This window comes from Thamnophis sirtalis, unplaced genomic scaffold (assembly GCF_051295495.1).
Source record: "Thamnophis sirtalis isolate CommonGarterSnake01/CBP01778 unplaced genomic scaffold, rThaSir2_p1.2 scaffold_2, whole genome shotgun sequence".
NCBI lineage: Eukaryota > Metazoa > Chordata > Lepidosauria > Squamata > Natricidae > Thamnophis > Thamnophis sirtalis.
This window is the reverse complement of record NW_028261382.1, coordinates 46,357,414-46,379,399: the sequence shown is the minus strand read 5'-3', so window position 1 is coordinate 46,379,399 and position 21,986 is coordinate 46,357,414. Positions and strand designations below refer to the sequence as shown.

The 21,986-nt window shown below is 46.4% G+C and overlaps 2 protein-coding genes across 2 annotated transcripts; one reads left to right on the top strand and one right to left on the bottom strand.

Annotated features, from left to right (window-relative positions):
• Window positions 1-1,333: 1,333 nt before the first annotated feature.
• LOC106538018 (RNA-binding protein 4B) lies at window positions 1,334-13,739 on the bottom strand. The gene is made up of 5 exons (XM_087705311.1): window positions 13,638-13,739; window positions 10,981-10,993; window positions 9,170-9,592; window positions 3,856-4,510; window positions 1,334-1,431 (listed from the first exon to the last, which is right to left on the bottom strand). Exons 3-4 carry the CDS (start codon window positions 9,579-9,581, stop codon window positions 3,864-3,866), a joined length of 1,059 nt encoding a protein of 352 aa, XP_087561437.1. The 5' UTR covers window positions 9,582-9,592; window positions 10,981-10,993; window positions 13,638-13,739; the 3' UTR covers window positions 1,334-1,431; window positions 3,856-3,863.
• On the top strand, window positions 9,245-21,108 carry LOC148048747 (RNA-binding protein 4B-like). Its single transcript, XM_087705310.1, has 5 exons — window positions 9,245-9,329; window positions 12,175-12,187; window positions 13,375-13,797; window positions 17,213-17,867; window positions 20,454-21,108. The coding sequence occupies exons 3-4, from the start codon at window positions 13,386-13,388 to the stop codon at window positions 17,857-17,859; spliced, it is 1,059 nt and encodes a 352-aa protein (XP_087561436.1). The 5' UTR covers window positions 9,245-9,329; window positions 12,175-12,187; window positions 13,375-13,385; the 3' UTR covers window positions 17,860-17,867; window positions 20,454-21,108.
• Window positions 21,109-21,986: the final 878 nt, after the last annotated feature.

Below are 21,986 nucleotides of genomic sequence, written 5' to 3'. Positions count from 1 at the left end.
CTCATGGTGGCTACTTTTTAGACACCCATGTTGGATGGGCCAGGTCTCATAGCCTTGCTTTGTTTCTCTATCCACATTGCCCCGTCTCGCTTTTGGGATGCAGTGGGTTTGCCCTACCACTGAATTGAGTCAGTGCAAGACACAATAGTTGCATTGGTCAGTTAACTTGTGATCAGTGGTAACCTTGGTTACTTGGCTGGTTGTTGGCTAATCCCAGTTCATTTGGCGATGTGCTCATGTATTTATTTAATAGCCCACATTTATTAATTTTATAAGTACCTCAAGGCAGCGAACATAGCTAATACCTTGGCAAGTTTAAGACGAATGGATTTCAACTTCCAAAATTCCCCAGCCAGCGTGGCTGTCTGGGAAATTCTGGGAATTAAAGTCCACGCGTCTTAAAATTGCCAAATTGAGATACACTCCTCTTAACGCTTGAATATGACTGAAGCTAAGCTGATTTTTCCCTTGGAAAATAGACATTTTGGAGAAATCTCCACATGTGCAGAAACTGAGGGACAAAAATCAAGAACTCAAATCTAGTTTGTGCAGTTTGAAATATGAAATAAGAGCTTACATTCTGCCTTAAAAAAGCCTCGAAAAAGCCTAATTCTGGATGGAAATGAATCCTAACCCAGGAAAATAAACACTTTTGAGCTTCTGGCTTCTTGGCAGCCCATTCTACTGGGATGCAAAATTGCAAAGCGTGCTGATAATAGGCGACAGTCCGTCCTTCCAAATCCGAATTGCACAACGCAGACACTTTCAAGGATCTGTTACAAATGTTTTATTTTATGGGAGAAGGGAGGGAGAAAAAAAGGAGAGAAATGTCAACTTCAAAAGAACAAAAAGTCACAGGTTAATAATATCCATAGCAAAAAGGAAAGCTTTCTACAGTCCAAACGCAGGCAGCTACTGAATACGACATCTTCTCATAATACAAAAAAAAAAAAGGAATTGGATCAGCTAGAATTCTTTAATTCCACAATCGAGCCTGCACAGGGGGGGAGAGATTGCAAATCGAACAGGAACGAATTGGCCCGAAGTTGGCCTTGGAAGGCCACATATCTGTCTCTGGTTTATCCTGCGGGTCCCTCGGTCTATGCTCGAAGTCCAGGCTTAGACAGAGCTTGAACAAAGGCCAGATAGAAACAACCTTCTCCCCCCAGTTCGTACAGCCCTGCCCTCCCCCCTTTCAATGATGCTTTTTTGGGGAGTGTGGGGGGGGGAACTCTTGTGTGGTTGTTTTGGGTTTTTTCCTTTGAAAAAAGAGACCGGGGACCGTTAGTTGTCACTAAGCTTCGCAGAGACACAGAATGTCCATTAGTGAGACACCATGCTAAACACAAAAATCGACACATCGTGAAGCCTGGCATAGCTGGGATGTGACAGCGCCGCAGGAGCCCGATGTCCAGCCCTCAAATAGCCTACCTGCAAAATAAAAGAGACAGTTCATTTGCAGGCTCAGTGCTGGGGGCTGCCTAGAAAAAGGAAAGGGGGAAAAAGGCACTTCTGTGGCTGAGCCCACCCCACGGGCCTTAGAGCAGGGGGTCTTCCAACCTCGGCAGCTTTCCAGACTTGGGGGCTTCAACGCCCAGAATTCCCCAGCCAGTGAGAGGCCAAGGTTGGAGATCCCGGCCTCCGAGCATTAACTCTGGGGGGGGGGAAGTGTATTTGATTCGGGGTCAAAATATTAACCACTTTTTTTGCGCCCGTTCTGGAAGGATCTCCTCCTCCTCTTCCTCCTGGGGCTACGGGCCGCCTTCAGGAGGAGGGGCAGGGCAGGAAGATGTTATTTTCAAGCTCAAAATAAAACGTTTCAAAACAGACATTAAGAGACAAGTATCTCCCTATTTTATTGGCAAGCCTCAGAGTGGGAATGTCCCCTCCTTTGGTAGATGCTTCTACGGTCTTCGGAAAGGTTGATGGTGGCCACAAGTTGGGACAGATCTAAGGCTGGGATCCATTGGGTCAGAAGGCTAGGGATCTTGTTTGCCACACCGGCAGCCGTTTTCCGACGTCATGAACGACCGACCGTCCCTATGAAGGCTGGATTGCTGGTAGTCCTCGGATGAGCAACCACAATTCAGTCCCAACCTCTCCGGGGCCAAGCTAGGCAAGTCGCTAAGTGAGCCCTGTCCCGTTTCACGACGTTTGTTAAAACATGTGACCGTCAAACTAACCCGGCCTCCCCCTTGATTCTACCTGTCAGCAGCTTCCTAGGAAGGGCCCAAGTGACAATTCTCAGTGCTGTCGTACCTCTGATTGGTCATTAAATGAATGGCGGTAAATCGAGGATTACCTGTAATCCTGGGTAACTTAATTTTTCACCAAAATTACACAAGAATTACAAAACCTTGATCATTCTTGTCAAAGGGAACCAGTGGGATCTTCAACACTGGCTACTCATCTTTCCCCAATTCTCACAGTCCACAAAATCACATTTTCGGATGAATGTCAGTCAAATGATGGCTCTACTCAGGGGGAGGGACATTAGGGGGCAGTGGGAGAAAAGCCAGTGAAAATGCTGCAATTTAAACACTGCAGGGAAGGGAATCCACTCTTTGGAACTGTTGGGAAAGGGCGGCCAATAAACATTTCCTATTCGACTTCTGTTGCTTGATCATCAGAAGGATGGACAAAATTGCTCCAGTTGCCTCTTACGTGAAAGGCTCCATAACACCCAGAAGAAAGTGCAGCTAAGAATTTCTCAAGGAAGGAGGAGAACTAGAATGTTTCTCTATTTTTTAAAAAAAGAAGGGAACAGAAATTGTGAACCATTTGGAGAAAGAAAAGAATTTTTATCTTTCAGGAGGATTCAACCTTGGGGGTGAGGGATGTCACCCAGTGAAAATAAATCACAGGCTTAAGGAGAGGACAAAAACACAGCAATCACAGCAGCATCAACCAAAGGAATTCCTCCACCAGAATCTCTGCTGGGGCCCACAAGCATCCTAAGTGAAGAATTAGGGCATATTCGCAGAAGGGGGCTGGTTGCTGGCATCCATGAGCCACAGTGGCGAAATCAATTGGCAGGCAATTTCTGCAGGGCCACCAAGGAAGTCAAAACGGAACTTCTCTCGGACCTGGGTGGGGTTCAAGAGACTACAAACTGGGGCACCTTGTATAATCCAAACTGGCTCTTCAATTTCCAAGCGGCTTTGGATAAAAGCCATCCCATTGTCTGTTGGCCAGGGGGCAGCCGCTGCGCCCTTAATTTCAAGGTTTAGGGTGGATAGTGGGATACAGGCAAGGAGGAAGGAATGAGGCACCTACAGTCCTGGAAGCAGAGTGCAATATATGGAAAACAGAAGAGGAAGGAGGATAAACAACAACAGGAAAAACTTAGCCAGGTTTTAGGAATAAGACAGCGGATTCCACTGTCCTCGGGCAAGACCACCCTCAATCCGACTGTAACAAAGGAGGAACAAATATTCCGGGGAACTCTGAAATGGCCACAGGGTGGTGGTTCCTAGAAGTAAGTCCTTTGCAGCAGAAGCAAATTGAGATGTCCTGCACATGGCATGTGCTTTGGGGAGCCAACTTATCCCTGGGACTCTCTGAACCACTTTCATTTTGGAAGACTGCAGAATCATGCTTAGCAAGGTGATGTTCCTAATTGAAGTGTTTTGCCCCCTTCTAGGGTAGCCCCCCTCTCGCTTTCGTCTCCCCCCACCAAGCAGCCTGCTCCGTCCCTCGGCTGCTACAGCTTAAGGGCTGCAGATACCGGCAGGTGTCCTCCGAAACCTCCCCCAGCCGCAGGCCAATATCCCCCGTCTCACCAGCAGCGACACACCGATGCGCCATCCCCCTCCTTCTCCTCCTCCAAATTACTCATGAAAAAAACGCGCTCACCTCGAGACTCAATACGCAGAGTATCGCAACCTGTCCGCGCCTGCATCCCGCCCGAAACGCTGGACATCGTAGAGGGAGGATCGTGAGACGGGAGACAGCTGAACGCGCTCGTATCCGTACACGTCTCCAGCGGTAGAGGCCGCAGCGGCCGAGCGACGCAGAGGGCTTCTATCCCGGGTGTAAAAGGAGGACGTCGCGGCCACAGCAGCGACGGCTACCGCGGCAGATCCCGAGCTTGGCATCAGGGGCCTCTCGTAGGGGTCTAAGGAGGTAGAGAGGCGACTGGCCATGGCTGTGGCTTGCGAGTACTGGGCGTACTGGGAATACTGGGCCATGGTGTGCTCCGCATAAGTGTCGTATGCAGAGGCCCCATAGGCCGCAGCGTTTCTCGCGCGATATCGTTTATAGTAATCCACCATTCCATAAGGGTCATCGTAATACATGGACTCCCCGTAGCCTGTAGGGTACGGGGTGCGCACCATTCCGTATTGCTCGCTATAAGGTTCGGTCAACTCAGCCGCTTGCCCCGTGCGGTCTACCGGGCACTCTTTAGACCAGTGACCCTCCTTCCCACACCGGTAGCAGCCGCTCTTCTCTCCCATCCCGGGCGCGGTCCTGAGACGGCTGGTGGACAACTGCACGCGCATTCGTTTGCCTTGAAGAAACAGACGCAAGAAGGGCAGCTATAAAGATTTGTTAAAGACAATTCAAAGCAAAAGCACAGCAGCTCAGAATTATTTTTATATTATAAAAAATAAAAAGCTAAGAAACCACGAAATCACCCACTGATGCCTCAGTGGGTCAAAGAGGGAAGCCAGCAGCTGTTCGAGGACCCAGTGCCTCTTCTGCTCCAGAGCGACCAGCGAATTACTCAGGAAATGGAAGCATTTCGGTAGCGAGAAACCGATTCTACTCTCTTTTAAGGTATGTTTCATTCGTCTCCCCAATTTGATGCTGGCCACGGAGACCCGGAAATCTTTTGGCAGGCACGCAAAGCAGAGAAGTGAATTCAAATCAAAACCTGAGAATTTTGCGGAGAAAATTGTGAAATATGATTTACTTCCGAGACACCTATGGGGGTCATGCAACTGACTTTGTTTTCTAGGAACTCCAAAATTCAGATTTGCTGAATTTGCAGATTTGCTGAATTTTAAAGGAATGGTTCTTATGCTTAAGCTAAACCATTTTGAGGTTTATTTCCCACTGACACAGCAGGATCTGTTCTTCCTTCTCCAGTTTGACTCTTCAGGAGGTATGGCTGTGCCCTGCCCTTACTGTTTGCAGGCTGATGTGGATCGGATTCAGACCGCTTTATTCTGTGGAACGGCCCTTAAGCACTTAATGCTCCTGAGGTAGGGAACTACAAACACCACACCAGTCCAGGTCCCTGCCAGTGGCCTGTGCTTTCTTCATCCATTCTTGAAATCAAGAGACCAAGGAAAGAGAGAGAAACCTAACACCACTCCTATCACTTTCTCCATCTATTTCAGACATCTAGACAATCAGACTCCATTCCGGATCATTAAAAGAATTCTTTTTAATGCCAATACTATTCTTTCACGGTTCTGAAATTCAACAAGAGCACATACAGGTAATCCTCAATTTACGACCACAAATTGAGCCCAAAATTCCTGTTGCTAAGTGAGAAATGTATTGAGTTTTGCCCCATTTTACGACTTTCCTTGCCACATTGGTGAAGGGAATCACTGCTGTTGTTAAATTAATTACACAGCTGCTAAGTGAATCTGGCTTCCCCTTTCACTTTCCTTGTCAGAAAGTCACGAAAGGCGATTGTGGGACCCCAAGAGACGGCAGAAATGGGGAGTCAGTTCCCAAGCATCTGAATTTGGATCTCATGACCAAGGGGATGCTGCAACCATCGTTTAAGGGTGAAAACCGGTCATAGATCGCATTTCAATAACTTTGAACAGTCACTAAACAAACTGTCCTATGTTGAGGACTATCTGTATTTGATACTGGTCTGAACCAAATCAGTGGGACTTCATAAAATGCGATTAGTAGAAAGATACATATTATTAATGCACTAGCTAGACCAAGCAAGCATTTCCCTTAATTGTTCCGATCCTTAATACATCATAACAGAATGCTATGTTTTTATTGTTATCGCTTTGAGGATTTTCTTGACATGTCAATTTTAGCTCAATAAAGGGATTACAGAGTCATACAAAGGGAATTTTTAGTGGAGTGGACTTTTCCCCCTCCTTTTTATGACTCTGTAATCCCGTTTATCAGAGTGGAATGGAGCCAAGCCTTTACTGTCCGGATGCCCTTCCTGACTCCTAAGATCACAGCAGATATTTTACTCTTTGCGTCCTGACAGAGAAACATCTGTTGCTGCCTAGGATTGAACTATCAACCTTTCTGAGTTGGAAGTGAGTGTCTTCACCTCTTGGCCATTGCGTCGCTCAGAGGGGTGGCCATATAAATTTATTGAATCAATTTTGCAAAATAATGCCCAACGAACAAGCCTCAAGCCCATTTCTAGACTGCCTCCAATCCTTCTCCTGACCACACTTTTATCAAACTATACTCAAGAATCTTCCAAGTACATGAACGGAAAACCAAAGGGTAAAAATCATATTTCAAAAAATAATCATATTTCTGCTAACCAGTAGGAAACATTAACAAACTTACCACTATGCGTCACCTACAATTTCCACCTCAATTAAACATATCAGAGAGGGATGGGATTTCTCCTAAAATACAGCCAAAGTGTGTTTTGTTTTAAGGCATTTGCACTGAACTTTGTTGTGGATTTCCAATTACTGTGTTTTCCCCAAAATAGGACCCTGTCTTATTTCTTTTTCGCCACCAAAAAAGGCACCAGGTTTTATTATCAGAGGTGGGTGGGGATGTTGTCAACTGACTCACCTTACTCGTGTGCATCATCCCTGGCCTCTTTTTCGCTATCAGAGGCCTTCTGGGAACAAGAGCTGAGGTGTGCAATGCCTGGCTACAACTCTCTGAACGTAAGTAATAGGGCAGCTCCACCCCACCCTAGCTTAATTATTACATTTGTACCCTGGGGTGTGCGGGGTCTTAATTAGGGCTTATTTTGATGATAGGGCTTATATTGGGCACACGTGTAAATATCAAGCTAGGACTTACGTTCTGAGTAGGTTGGATTTTTCGGGGAAATACAGTTACTGACTCCAATCCTATTAGGGCCTTCAACTAGCGGTTAACAACCTGGGCAGAAAGTGGTTTCAATTCTGCAACTTCTCAGATAGAAATAAAAAAAGTTAACTTTGGCTTGGTGGGCGTGGCAGGGGAAGGATACTGCAAAATCCCCATTCCCACCCCACTCTGGGGTCAGCCAATGGTGGTATTTGCTGGTTCTCCGAACTACTCAAAATTTCCACTACCGGTTCTCCAGAACCTGTCAGAACCTGCTGAATTTTACCCCTGTGCTATTGGCAGCGGGAAGAAGGAAAGGCGGCATCAAATCACAGCAAGGCGGATGGTCAATCCGAAAGCAACAGGGGAGAGAGAGAGAGAAGGGCGGCTGAGGGACCGGGATGGAGAAGGCTGTGTAATGTTGGCTACAGGGAAGACCATATAGGAGTACAAAGACTGTGGGAAAACAAGAAGCATGGAAGCCTTTCCACACATTTATTAATGAACAGACAGGAAATGGAGCAGGGAAGAAAAGGAGAAGACTAGGATCAAGATCTACGCCTCTTGTCAGAGGCCCCGAGAAACTGACTGATTGATATCCTTCAATATCTGACCTGCCAATTGCCTTGTTTCTAAGCCAGTATGGAAGATGACCAGGATGAGCCCAAAGGAGGGGTCAGACACGTCATCAGTCTCGAGTCCCTTCACTCCCACAAGAGATCTAAGGCCAGCCCGCCTTGAATTCTGTTGACTCTTATCTACCGCCAACTTGCTTTGACCTTTACTAACTCAGATTCTTGTAGAGAGCTTTAGCGTGCAATAAAACCTATATATTCAATTGAACTGCCTGGACTCTTGATTTCCTGAGCCTGACATTCAGACTAGGTTGTCTGAACCTAGCCATTAGCTTGGCATCCCGCGCAGGTCCAGGCAACTATGGTTTACTCGATAAACTCTGTCAAAATAACCCAACGCCAAGCATCATATGAAGCCAACCACCAATCGAAACAACTTGGATCAACCACTCTGCATATTATCAATTAAATCAACGAAAGTATAGACAATCCCTGTGGTGTTGCTTGTTCTAAAAGTCTTTTAAAAAGGGGCCAATAAAGAAGTCCTTTATCTTTTTTGCTCTAATGACGAAAGGGAAAGCCTTTGAATTTTAAGTAGTCTTTTTCTAATATATTTGCTGCATCCACTGATACAGCATTTATATAATTTACTGTGGCTTTCATTGTCTTAACAGCAGTCCTGTAAGCATTCAATGAATATTACCGTAGTAAAGAGAAAGATTATTAATCTCATGAGCCTCAAAACTCTCATACACAATTATTCCTGGCCTTGTTTTTCAGTCCCAATTTGGACGAAACTGTATCTCCTTTCTAACAAGCAGCAAGTCAAATCTTAAACAAAATTGAACCCAATATTTTTTGTTGTTAAGTGAAACATTTGTTAAGGGAACATTGTCCCATTTTAAAACCTTCCTTGACACAGCTGTTAAGCGAATCACTGCAGCTGTTAAGCTAGTTGTTAAATGAATCTGGCTTCCCCATGACTTTGTTTGTCAGGTCCCAAAGGTGATCACATGAACCCGAAACACTGCAACCATCATAATATGACTCAATTGCCAGTGGCACAGTGGTTACAATGCAGTAGAGCACGCTAATTCTGCCGACTGCCAGCAGTTCGATTCTGACCGGCTCAAGGTTGACTCAGCCTTCCATCCTCACGAGGTCAGTAAAATGAGGAGGACCCAGATGGTTGGAGGGGTGTGTGTGTGTGAAGAGGCTGACTCGGTTAAACGTTTAGAGAAGGCCATAAAGCACTGTGAAGCAATATATCAGTCTAAGTGCTATTGCTCTCTGAATTTGGATCACGTGACTATGGAGATGTTTCCATGGTCATTAAGTGTGAAAAACGGTCATAAGTCACTCTTTTCAGGGCCGCTGTAACTCTGAACCACCACTAATTGAATTATTTTTAAGTGAAGGACTACTTGTAGCTGGCATCAGATCTCCGACTCTGGATGGAAGTGAACCAGCGGAAAAACATTACCAGCAGTGGCCCCCTTGGGAGCTCTGAAAATAACCTCCTCTTGGGGAGGAAAGCCAGAAGGGGGGAAAACTTTGGCGGCCTTCCAGTTTCCACGCCCCACCTTAGCCCCACTTCCCACCTTGGAATTCCGTGTTGTCGAGGCCTCTGATGGCCTCAACGGCATCCTCCGCTCTTTCCATGTGCACAAAGGCATAATCTTTCACGATATCGCACTCAAGCACGGGGCCGTATTCCTCAAACTTGGACCGCAGCTCCAGGTTCGTGCAGCTGGTGCTGATGTTGCCCACGTGCAGCTTGGTGGAAGCCTTGCTCTTGTTTTTGCTGGCTTCCACGTTGATGCAGACGCCGTGCAGCTTGTAGTGGTGCAGGTTGCGGATGGCGTCCTCAGCGGCCATCTTGTCCTCAATGTGCACAAACCCATAATTCTTGATGATGTCACACTCCAAGATGCGGCCGTACTGCTCGAAAAGGGCACGGATCTCCTGCTCGGTGGCTTCCCGGGGAAGGTTGCCGATGAAAAGTTTCACCATGGCAGCTGGAGCTGAGCCGGGGAGCAAAAGAAGAAAGGGTGAGTTGGCTCTGAACAACCAAAACCGAAGAGCAATGGGCAATTCAGCAGCAGGAGGAAAAAAGTCCAAGAGATTATATTGATCGAAGTCAATTAACTTTTACTCATTGGCCTCTTAAGAACTGATTTTAAGTGATCCTAACTCTGTGGAAGAAGCTGCCACTACTATTCAAAAAACAGTGTGTGAAAAAGGCACCTTTTGAATTAGCACATTATGCAATCAGAATCCTAAATTGTCCAGAAAGCTCTTATGAACATTTAGCAGGAGATAACAGGAAAATACAGGTAAAATACAGAGGTTGTTCTGTAACTGGAGGGTGTGGGTGTGTTTATGTATATGTGTCTATAGCATTTATAAGTGTGTGTGTGTGTAATATATCAGAACAGCAGAGGCCATGATGTGTGTAATGTGTCTATGCGTGTGTATGTTTCTTTCTATCTCCTCTATCTATCATCTATTTGTCTATCATCTATCTTCTACCATCTATTGATCATATACCTAACTACCTACCTATCTCATCTATCAAATTATCTTTCAATCAATCTCTATGTCTGTCTGCCTATCTAGCCATACTATGTATATGTGTAATATACCAGCAGAACTTTGTACAAGTAGTACGAGGACATGTGTATGTATTTATGTATCTATCTATCTAGTTAGATCGATAGATCGATCGATCGATACAGATAGATGAGATAGAGGGATAGATAGAGGGATAGATAGATGAGATATAGGGATAGAGATAGATAGATAGATAGATAGATAGGTAGGTAGGTAGGTAGGTAGGTAGGTAGGTAGGTAGGTTTTGGTATAGATGATAGAGATAGATAGTGATGGATAGAGTGATACATAGTGATAAATAGATGTATAGATATGACAGAGAGATAGATGATAGATAGATAGATAGATAGATAGATAGATAGATAGATAGATAGATAGATAGATAGATAGATAGATATAGACAGACAGACAGACAGACGTTCGGACAGACAGATACTGTGTGTGTGTGTGTGTGTGATTTACCAGAACTTTGTATGAGCACGATGTGTGTGGTATGGGGGGAGGGTGGGGGAGAGGGAGAGAGAGAGATGTAGCCTGATAGAATGAATATCTGTATGTGTGTAATATTCCAGGCTGAGCTTTGTACGAGCACAGGCCCTGCCTGGGAGGAGTCTGTGGCTGTGGGCGTGTTTCTATTCTATGGGCGCCCTCAGTATCAGGATCAGAAAATATCGCAGTTAGTCGAGGCGGAAAGCCAAGGCCTCCGTTCTGCATGCAGGCCTCCGCAGGTATAGTCCCCTCAGCCCGCACCTTCCCCCGCCGCCCGCTTCCTCCGCCGCCCGCCCGGCCCCTCACCAACCTCGGCAACAGCCCTCAGCACAAAATGGAGGCGGCGGCGGCAACTAAAGTTCACCTCCTCCTCCAAGGTCTTGGCCCGCCTCCTCGCCTTACGCTGGGGTCTGATTGGTCCCGTCAAGGGACGCCGGACAGGACGAATGGCCAAAGCGGAAAGGGTCTGGAAGACGTTTACCCAATCAGCTCATCGGCTTTAGCAAGTTCCCAAGGCGATTGGCTACCGTCTTGTGTGAGGCGTTGGTGAAATGACCCTGCCCTCCCTTGGGTTGTACGTCAACCCTTCGGCCAATCGGGTTAGGCGGGGGAAATGTCAAAGCTTGCCGGAAGTTCAGCCGGAAAAGGCGGTCATAAATCCATGGGCGGTGAATACGAAACGTCATTCAAAGTTTGACACAAATTAGGGAGGGCCGAATGTTGCTCAGTGCCAAAGGAAGTGCGAAAGGGAGAGAAACGAAACCGGTGGGGGGGGGGGAGGACCTAGGCCAGACTGTTCCATTCGATATTATGCCGGGGGGGGAGGCAGACTGTCCCATGCGGGAGATACTGGGGGAGACCAGACTTTTCAAGAGGCAGGGAAAACAAGAAACTGGACGGTTCCATGATGAATTTTTTAAAGGGGTGGACCAGGAAGAAGCTCTGAATAGAACGATGCACTAGGAAGAGCGGGGAGGGGGAAGAAAGCAAGCAATGGGTGTGTGTTTCTGGGTGAAAGGAAGTTTGTTTATATGCATTATTACTCATTTTTCCCCCATGGAAGAATCACCCACTCCATAAGCCTTTTGTCTGAATGAGATTTGGAAGCTTCCGCGCTCCTTAAAAATCTGTCAAGCTTTGAATGACGTTTCGTATTCCCCGCCCACGGATTTATGACCGCCTTTTCCGGCTGAACTTCCGGCAAGAGTTGACATTTCCCCCGCCTAACCCGATTGGCCGAAGGGTTGACGTACAACGCAAGGGAAGGCAGGGTCATTTCGCCTACGCCTCACACAAGACGGTAGCCAATCGCCTTGGGAACGTGCTAAAGCCGATGAGCTGATTGGGTAGACGTCTTCCAGACCCTTTCCGCTTTAGCCATTCGTCCTGTCCGGCGTCCCTTGACGGGACCAATCAGAACCCGGCGGAAGGCGAGGAGGCGGGCCAAGACCTTGGAGGAGGAGGTGAACTTTAGTTGCCGCCGCTGTCGCCATTTTGTGCTGAGGGCTGTTGCCGAGGTTGGTGAGAGGCCGGGCGGGCGGCGGAGGAAGCGGGCGGCGGGGGAAGGTGCGGGCTGGAGGGACTATACTTGCGGAGGCCTGCATGCAGAACGGAGACTTTGGCTTTCCGCCTCGACTAACTGCGATATTTTCTGATCTTGATACTGAGGGCGCCCATAGAATAGAAACACGCCCACAGCCACAGACTCCACCCAGGCAGGGCCTGTGCTCGTACAAAGCTCAGCCTGGAATATTACACACACACACATATACATACATGCTATATCTCTTTCTATAGATATGGATTACATTTATACCTACATATATACACACAAGCATACACCACACATACCACACGCATGTCTTCTGCTCGTAAAAAGTTCTGCTGGTATATTACACATATACATGCATACTATGGATAGATAGGCAGACAGACATAGAGATTGATTGATTGAAAGATATATTTGATAGATGAGATAGATAGGTAGGTAGATGATCGATAGATGGTAGAAGATAGATGATAGACAAATAGATGATAGATAGAGAGAAAGAAACATATACACACGCATACACACATTACACACATGGCTTCTGCTGTTCTGCTGATATATTACACACACACACTTATAAATGCTATACACACACACACACACACACACACACGCCAGTTACAGAACAGCCTGTGTATTTTACCTGTATTTTCCTGATATCTTCTGCTACGTGTATAAGTATAAATCTTTATTACGGTCAAAGACCAGCAAAACACATTACTTTTTACAATATGTTCAAAAGTACTGAGATTAAAATATAATTTAAAAGTATTGATGTTAAAAGCGGATAATAACATACATGTTCTCAAATTGTTCGTGTCACTCCCTGGTTTACCTGGGTGCAAAGCCGATAAGTATGGGAGTGACTGCTACATGTTAAGAAGAGCTTTCTGGACAATTTAGGATTCTGATTGCATAATGTGCTAATTCAAAAGGTGCCTTTTTCACACAGTGTTTTTTTGAACAGTAGTGGCAGCTTCTTCCACAGAGTTAGGATCATTTAAAATCAGTTCTTAAGAGGCCAATGAGTAAAAGTTAATTGACTTCGATCAATATAATCTCTTGGGATTTTTTCCTCCTGCTGCTGAATTGCCCATTGCTCTTCGATTTTGGTTGTTCAGAGCCAACTCACCCTTCTTTTGCTCCCCCGCTCAGCTCTAGCCGCCATGGTGAAACTTTTCATCGGCAACCTTCCCCGGGAAGCCACCGAGCAGGAGATCCGCGCCCTTTTCGAGCAGTACGGTCGCGTCCTGGAGTGTGACATCATCAAGAATTATGGGTTTGTGCACATTGAGGACAAGACAGCTGCCGAGGACGCCATCCGCAACCTGCACCACTACAAGCTGCACGGCGTCTGCATCAACGTGGAAGCCAGCAAAAACAAGAGCAAGGCTTCCACCAAGCTGCACGTGGGCAACATCAGCACCAGCTGCACGAACCTGGAGCTGCGGTCCAAGTTTGAGGAATACGGCCCCGTGCTTGAGTGCGATATCGTGAAAGATTATGCCTTTGTGCACATGGAAAGAGCGGAGGATGCCGTTGAGGCCATCAGAGGCCTCGACAACACGGAATTCCAAGGTGGGAAGTGGGGCTAAGGTGGGGCGTGGAAGCTGGAAGGCCGCCAAAGTTTTCCCCCCTTCTGGCTTTCCTCCCCAAGAGGAGGTTATTTTCAGAGCTCCCAAGGGGGCCACTGCTGGTAATGTTTTTCCGCTGGTTCACTTCCATCCAGAGTTGGAGATCTGATGCCAGCTACAGGTAGTCCTTCACTTACAATAATTCAATTAGTGATGGTTCAGAGTTACAGCGGCCCTGAAAACAGCGACTAATGACTGTTTTTCACACTTAATGACCCTGGTAACATCTCCATAGTCCAGTGATCCAAATTCAGATAGCAATAGCACTTAGAAATACAGTATATATCCTCTTTACAGTGCCTTACAGCCCTCTCCAAGCGTCCAAATTGGGATTGAAAAACAAGGCCCAAAATAATTTTGTATGAGAGTTTTGAGGCCTTTGAGATTAATAATCGTCCTCTTTACATCGGTAATATCCTTTCATTGAATGCTTATCTGAACGCTGTTAAAACGAAAGCACAGTAAATTATATAAATATATCACTGGATCTAGAAAATTCATTAGAAAAAGACTATTTAAAATTCAAAGGCCTTCAAGCTTAGCAGGTTATCCACCTTGTTCCCCTATTTCATTAGAGTCTTTTTAAAAAAAAGACTATGAGAACAAGCTGTGTTTTATAAACAAGGTTCTATTGCTCTCTACAATAATCTGAGCTACTAATGGTCAAAGCAAATTGGCAGTAGATAAGAATCAACAGAATTCAAGGTGGGCTGGCCTTAGATCTCTTGTGGGCGTGAAGGGATTCGAGACTGATGATGCATTTGACCCCTCCGTTAGGCTCAGCCTGGTCATCTCCCATACTGGCTTAGAAACATGAGGGCAATTGGCAGGTGAGATATTGAAGGGTACCATCTCGGGGCCTCTGACAGAGGCGTGAATCTTGATCCTAGTCTTCTCCTTTTCTTCCCTGCTCCATTTCCTTTCTGTTCATTAATAAATGTGTGGAAAGGCTTCCATGCTTCTTGTTTTCCCACAGCCTTTGTACTCCTATATGGTCTTCCCTCTAGCCAACATTACACAGCCTTCTCCATCCCGGTCCCTCAGTCGCCCTTCTCTCTCTCTCTCCCTCTCTCTCTCCCTCTCCCGTTGCTTTGGGATTGACCATCCGCCTTGCTGTGATTTGATGCCTTCTTTCCTTCTTCTCACTGCCAATAGCAATCTGTTTCCCAAGGCCCTGCGTTTAGATTTTCTTTCAAGTCAACTTGCTTTTTTAAAATCTCTATCTCAGAAGCTGCAGGATTGAAACCACTTTCTGCCCAGGTTGTTCACTTTTACTGTTGAACATCCTAATAGGGTTGAGGTCAGCTGTTAAAAATCCACAACAGAGGTCGGTGCAAATGCATTAAAAGAAAACAAACTGGCTGTATTTTAGAAGAAATCCCATTTCCCATCCTCTCTCAACATGTTTAATTGAGGTGGCAATTGTAGGTGATACATAGGGGCAGTTTGTTAAATGTTTCCTACTGTTTGGCAGAAATATAATTATCCCAAGAATTTTTACCATTTGGTTTTCCTTTCATTTATCTGGAAGATTCTTGAATATAATTTGATGAAAGTGTGGTCCGGAGAGGGATTGTGGGCAGTCTAGAAATGGGCTTGAGGCTGGTTCATTGGATATTATTTTGGAAAATATATTCAATCAATTTATATGGCCACCTCCCTGAGCAGCGCAGTGGTCTCAGGGTTCCGAATAGTATCCAATATAAAATCAGAGTCTGCATACTCTGTCCACAAGTGCCTGCCCAACTTGCACCAATCTAGGCGCCAGTCCCGTCGGCTCCCCCAGCTCCCCGATTTCGGGCAACATTTCCCACTTGGAAGGTTGAGCGTTCAATCTTAGGCAGCAACAGATGTTTCTCTGTCAGGATGCAAAGAGAAAAATATCTGCTGTGATCTTGGCTTAGGCTTCAGAAAGGGCATCCGGCCAGTAAATACTCAGCTCCATTCCACTCTGATAAAAGGGATTACAGAGTCGTAAAAAGGGGGAAAAATGGCCATTCCACTAAAAATTCCCTTTGTATGACCCTGTAATCCCTTTATTAAGCTAAAATTGACATGTCAAGAAAATCCTCAAAGCGATAACAATAAAAACATAGCATTCTGTATTGAAGATTGGAACAATTAAGAGAAATGCTTGCTTGGTCTAGCTAGTGCATTAATAATATGTATCTTTCTACTAATCTCATTTTATGAAGTCCCACTGATTTGGTTCAGGACCAGTATCAAATACTGGTAGTCCTCAATTTAGGACAGTTTTTCACACTTAAACAACCTTTGCAGCATCCCCTTGGTCATGTGATCAAAATTCAGATGCTTGGGAACTGTCTCATATTTATGACGGCTGCAGTGACCCAAGGTCATGTGATCCCGTTTTGAGACCTTACAAACTAAGTCAGTGAGGAAGCTTGATTCAGTTAACAACTGTGTTACTAATTTAACAATTGCAGTTATTCGCTTGACCGTGGCAAGAAAGATCATAAAAAGGGGCAAAATTCACTTAACAAATGTTTCAGTTAGCAATATGTGATCGTAAGTTGAGGATTACCTGTATGCGCTATTGTTGAATTTCAGAAGTGTGAAACAATAGTATCGGCATAAAAAAATTCTTTTAATGATCCAGAATAGAGTCTGATTGTCCAAAATGTCTGAAATAGATGGAGAAAGTGATAGGAGTGGCGTTTGGTTTCTCTCTCTTTCCTCGGTCTCTTGATTTCAATGGATGAAGAAAGCACAGGCCACTGGCAGGGACCTGGACTAGTGTTGTATCTGTAGCTCCCTACCTCAGGAACACTAATTCTTCAAGGATTATTCCAAATAATAAAGGAGAGAGGTCTGAATCCGATCCACATCAGCCTGGAAAAAGTAAGTTCAGGGCAGAGCCATATCTCCTGCAGAGTCAAACTGGAGAAGGAAGGAAGAATAGATCCTGCTGTGTCAGTGCGAAATAAATCTCAAAAAGGTTTAGCTTTAAGTATAAGGCCCACTCCTTTCAAATTCAACCAATCTGATTGTTTCGGAGTTCCTAGAAATCACGGGCAGCTGCATGACCCTCATAAGTGTCTCGGAAGTAAATCACATTTCACAATTTTGTCCGCAAAATTCTCGGGTTTTGATTTGCAATCCACTTCTCTGCTTTGCGGCCTTGCCAGAACAATTCCGGGTCTTCGCTCTGGAGCAGAAGAGGCACTGGGTCCTCGAACAGCTACTGGCTTCCCTCTTTGACCCACTAAGGCATCAGTGGGTGATTTCGTGGTTTGTTATTTTTATAATATAAAAATAATTCTGAGCTGCTGTGCTTTTGCTTTGAATTGTCTTTAACAAATCTTTATAGCTGCCCTTCTTGCGTCTGTTTCTTCAAGGCAAACGAATGCGCGTGCAGTTGTCCACCAGCCGTCTCAGGACCACGCCCGGGATGGGATACAAGAGCGGCTGCTACCGGTGTGGGAAGGAGGGTCACTGGTCTAAAGAGTGCCCGGTAGACCGCACGGGGCAAGCGGCTGAGTTGACCGAACCTTATAGCGAGCAATACGGAATGGTGCGCACCCCGTACCCTACAGGCTACGGGGAGTCCATGTATTACGATGACCCTTATGGAATGGTGGATTACTATAAACGGTATCGCGCGAGAAATGCTGCGGCCTATGGGGCCTCTGCATACGACACTTATGCGGAGCACACCATGGCCCAGTATTCCCAGTACGCCCAGTACTCGCAAGCCACAGCCATGGCCAGTCGCCTCTCTACCTCCTTAGACCCCTACGAGAGGCCCCTGATGCCAAGCTCGGGATCTGCCGCGGTAGCCGTCGCTGCTGTGGCCGCGACATCCTCCTTTTACACCCGGGATAGAAGCCCTCTGCGTCGCTCGGCCGCTGCGGCTTCCACCGCTGGAGACGTGTACGGATACGAGCGCGTTCAGCTGTCTCCCGTCCCGCGATCCTCCCTCTACGATGTCCAGCGTTTCGGGCGGGATGCAGGCGCGGACAGGTTGCGATACTCCGCGTATTGAGTCTCGAGGTGAGCGCGTTTTTTTCATGAGTAGTTTGGAGGAGGAGGGGGATGGCGCATCGGTGTGTCGCTGCTGGTGAGACGGGGGATATTGGCCTGCGGCTGGGGGAGGTTTCGGAGGATACCTGCCGGTATCTGCAGCCCTTAAGCTGTAGCAGCCGAGGAACGGAGCAGGCTGCTTGGTGGGGGGAGACGAAAGCGAGGGGGGGGGGGCTACCCTAGAAGAGGGCAAAACACTTCAATTAGGAACATCACCTTGCTAAGCATGATTCTGCAGCCTTCCAAAATGAAAGTGGTTCAGAGAGTCCCAGGGATAAGTTGGCTCCCCAACCCACATGCCATGTGCAGGACATCTCAATTTGCTTCTGCTGCAAAGGACTTACTTCTAGGAACCACCACCCTGTGGCCATTTCAGAGTTCCCCGGAATATTTGTTCCTCCTTATTTACAGTCAGATTGAGGGAGGTCTTGCCCAAGAACAGTGGAATCCGCTGTCTTATTACTAAAATCCTGACTAAGCTTGTCCTGTTGTTGTTTATCCTCCTTGCTCTTCTGTTTTCCATATATTGCACTCTGTTCCCAGGATTGTAGATGCCTCATTCCTTCCTCCTTGCCTGTTTCCCACTATCCACCCTAAACCTTGAAATTAAGGGCGCAGCGGCTGCCCCCTGGCCAACAGACAATGGTGTGGCTTTTAACTAAAGCCGCTTGGAAATTGAAGAGCCAGTTTGGATTATACAAGGTGCCCCAGTTTGTAGTCTCTTGAACCCCACCCAGGTCCGAGAGAAGTTCCGTTTTGACTTCCTTGGTGGCTCTTCAAAAAATGCCTGCCAATTAAGGGGACAAAGATGGAGCTTCGGCACTTTGTTACCCGAATCCAATCAATCAATCCAGACCATTTTCTCCCACCGGTGGCTGAACCCAGGTGCTTTCCGAGCAGAAGCGCAGTTCCATCTCCGTGAAATCATATTGGTGGATCTCTTCATTGCGCTACTGTGGCTCATGGATGCCAGCAACCAGCCCCTTTCTGCGAATATGCCCTAATTCTTCACTTAGGATGCTTGTGGGCCCCAGCAGAGATTCTGGTGGAGGAATTCCTTTGGTTGATGCTGCTGTGATTGCTGTGTTTTTGTCCTCTCCTTAAGCCTGTGATTTATTTTCACTGGGTGACACCCCTCACCCCCAAGGTTGAATCCTCCTGAAAGATAAACATTCTTTTCTTTCTCCAAATGGTTCACAATTTCTGTTCCCTTCTTTTTTTTAAAAATAGAGAAACATTCTAGTTCTCCTCCTTCCTTGAGAAATTCTTAGCTGCACTTTCTTCTGGGTGTTGCGGAGCCTTTCACGTAAGAGGCAACTGGAGCAATTTTGTCCATCCTTCCGATGACCAAGCAACAGAAGTCGAATAGGAAATGTTTATTGGCCGCCCTTTCCCAACAGTTCCAAAGAGTGGATTCCCTTCCCTGCAGTGTTTAAATTGCAGCATTTTCACTGGCTTTTCTCCCACTGCCCCCTAATGTTCCTCCCCCTGAGAAGAGCCATCATTTGACTGACATTCATCCAAAAATGTGATTTTGTGGACTATGAGAATTGGGGAAAGATGAATATCCCACTGGTTCCCTTTGACAAGAATGATCAAGGTTTTGTAATTCTTGTGTAATTTTGGTGAAAAATTAAGTTACCCAGGATTACAGGTAATCCTCGATTTACCGCCATTCATTTAATGACCATTCAGAGTTACGACAGCACTGAGAATTGTCACTTGGGCCCTTCCTAGAAAGCTGCTGACAGGTAGAATCAAGGGGGAAGCCAGGTTAGTTTGACGGTCACATGTTTTAACAAATGTCGTGAAACGGGACAGGGTTCACTTAGCGACTTGCCTAGCTTGGCCCCGGAGAGGTTGGGACTGAATTGTGGTCGCTCATCCGAGGACTACCAGCAATCCAGCCTTCACAGGGACGGTCGGTCGTTCACGACGTCGGAAAACGGCTGCCGGTGTGGCAAACAAGATCCCTAGCCTTCTGACCCAATGGATCCCAGCCTTAGATCTGTCCCAACGTGTGGCCACCATCCACCTTTCCGAAGACCGTAGAAGCATCTACCAAAGGAGGGGACATTCCCACTCTGAGGCTTGCCAATAAAATGGGGAGATACTTGTCTCTTAATGTCTGTTTTGAAACGTTTTATTTTGAGCTTGAAAATAACATCTTCCTGCCCTGCCCCTCCTCCTGAAGGCGGCCCGTAGCCCCAGGAGGAAGAGGAGGAGGGGATCCTTCCAGAACGGGCGCAAAAAAAGCGGTTAATATTCTGACAATCTCTCCTCCCCCCCCCCCGAATCAAATACACTCCCCCCCCCAACTTCCCCCCCTGAGTTAATGCTCGGAGGCCGGGATCTCCAACCTTGGCCTCTCACTGGCTGGGGGAATTCTGGGCGTTGAAGCCCCCAAGTCTGGATAGCTGCCGAGGTTGGAAGACCCCCTGCTCTAAGGCCCGTGGGGTGGGCTCAGCCACAGAAGTGCCTTTTCCCCCCCCTTTCCTTTTTCTAGGCAGCCCCCAGCACTGAGCCTGCAAATGAACTCTCTCTTTTATTTTGCAGGTAGGCTATTTGAGGGCTGGACATCGGGCTCCTGCGGCGCTTTCACATCCCAGCTATGCCAGGCTTCACGATGTGTCGATTTTTGTGTTTAGCATGGTCTCACTAATGGACATTCTGTGTCTCTGCGAAGCTTAGTGACAACTAACGGTCCCCGTTCTCTTTTTTCAAAGGAAAAAACCCAAAACAACCACACAAGAGTTCCCCCCCCCACTCCCAAAAAAAGCATCATTGAAAGGGGGGAGGGCAGGGCTGTAGGAACTGGGGGGAGAAGGTTGTTTATATCTGGGCTTTGGTCAAGCTCTGTCTAAGCCTGGACTTCGAGCATGGACAGAGGCACCTGCTGGATAAACCAGAGACAGATATGTGGCCTTCCAAGGCCAACTTCGGGCCAATTCGTTCCTGTTCGATTTGCAATCTCTCCTCCCCTGTGCAGGCTCGATTTTGGAATTAAAGAATTCTAGCTGATCCAATTCCTTTTTTTTTTTTGTATTATGAGAAGACGTCGTATTCAGTAGCTGCCTGCGTTTGGACTGTAGAAAGCTTTCCTTTTTGCTATGGATATTATTAACCTGTGACTTTTTGTTCTTTTGAAGTTGACATTTCTCTCCTTTTTTCCTCCCTCCCTTCTCCAATAAAATAAAACATTTGTAACAGATCTTGAAAGTGTCTGCGTTGTGCAATTCGGATTTGGAAGGACGGACTGTCGCCTATTATCAGCACACTTTGCAATTTTGCATCCAAGTAGAATGGGCTGCCAAGAAGCCAGAAGCTCAAAAGTGTTTATTTTCCTGGGTTAGGATTCATTTCCATCCAGAATTAGGCTTTTTCAAGGCAGGGAAAGAATGTAAGCTCTTATTTCATATTTCAAACTGCACAAACTAGATTTGAGTTCTTGATTTTTGTCCCTCAGTTTCTGCACATGTGGAGATTTCTCCAAAATGTCTATTTTCCAAGGGAAAAATCAGCTTAGCTTCAGTCATATTCAAGCGTTAGAGGAGTGTATCTCAATTTTGGCAATTTTAAGACGCGTGGACTTTAATTCCCAGAATTTCCCAGACAGCCATGCTGGCTGGGGAATTTTGGAAGTTGAAATCTATTCGTCTTAAACTTGCCAAGGTATTAGCTATGTTCGCTGCCTTGAGGTACTTGTAAAATTAATAAATGTGGGCTATTAAATAAATACATGAGCACATCGCCAAATGAACTGGGATTAGCCAACAACCAGCCAAGTAACCAAGGTTACCACTGATCACAAGTTAACTGACCAATGCAACTATTGTGTCTTGCACTGACTCAATTCAGTGGTAGGGCAAACCCACTGCATCCCAAAAGCGAGACGGGGCAATGTGGATAGAAAGCTGTCGTCATTTGCCTTCAGGGATGGTGATTTAGCACAATGTGCAAACGTTCTCCATGCGCACGAGATGGTCCAGCAAATAAAAACATCCCCAAATCCCTCCCTGCTCTGCTTTTAAATCAAGGGTGGAGAACCATGGATTTCAACTCCCAGAATTCCTGACCAAAAGCATAGCT

Excerpts from the sequence above, each read along its gene's own strand:
- LOC106538018 (XM_087705311.1), bottom strand. The coding sequence starts at position 9,581 with ATGGTGAAACTTTTCATCGGCAACCTTCCCCGGGAAGCCACCGAGCAG. Across the intron at positions 4,511-9,169 it reads CGACAACACGGAATTCCAAG|GCAAACGAATGCGCGTGCAG; the intron begins GTGGGAAGTGGG and ends TGTTTCTTCAAG.
- LOC148048747 (XM_087705310.1), top strand. The coding sequence starts at position 13,386 with ATGGTGAAACTTTTCATCGGCAACCTTCCCCGGGAAGCCACCGAGCAG. Across the intron at positions 13,798-17,212 it reads CGACAACACGGAATTCCAAG|GCAAACGAATGCGCGTGCAG; the intron begins GTGGGAAGTGGG and ends TGTTTCTTCAAG.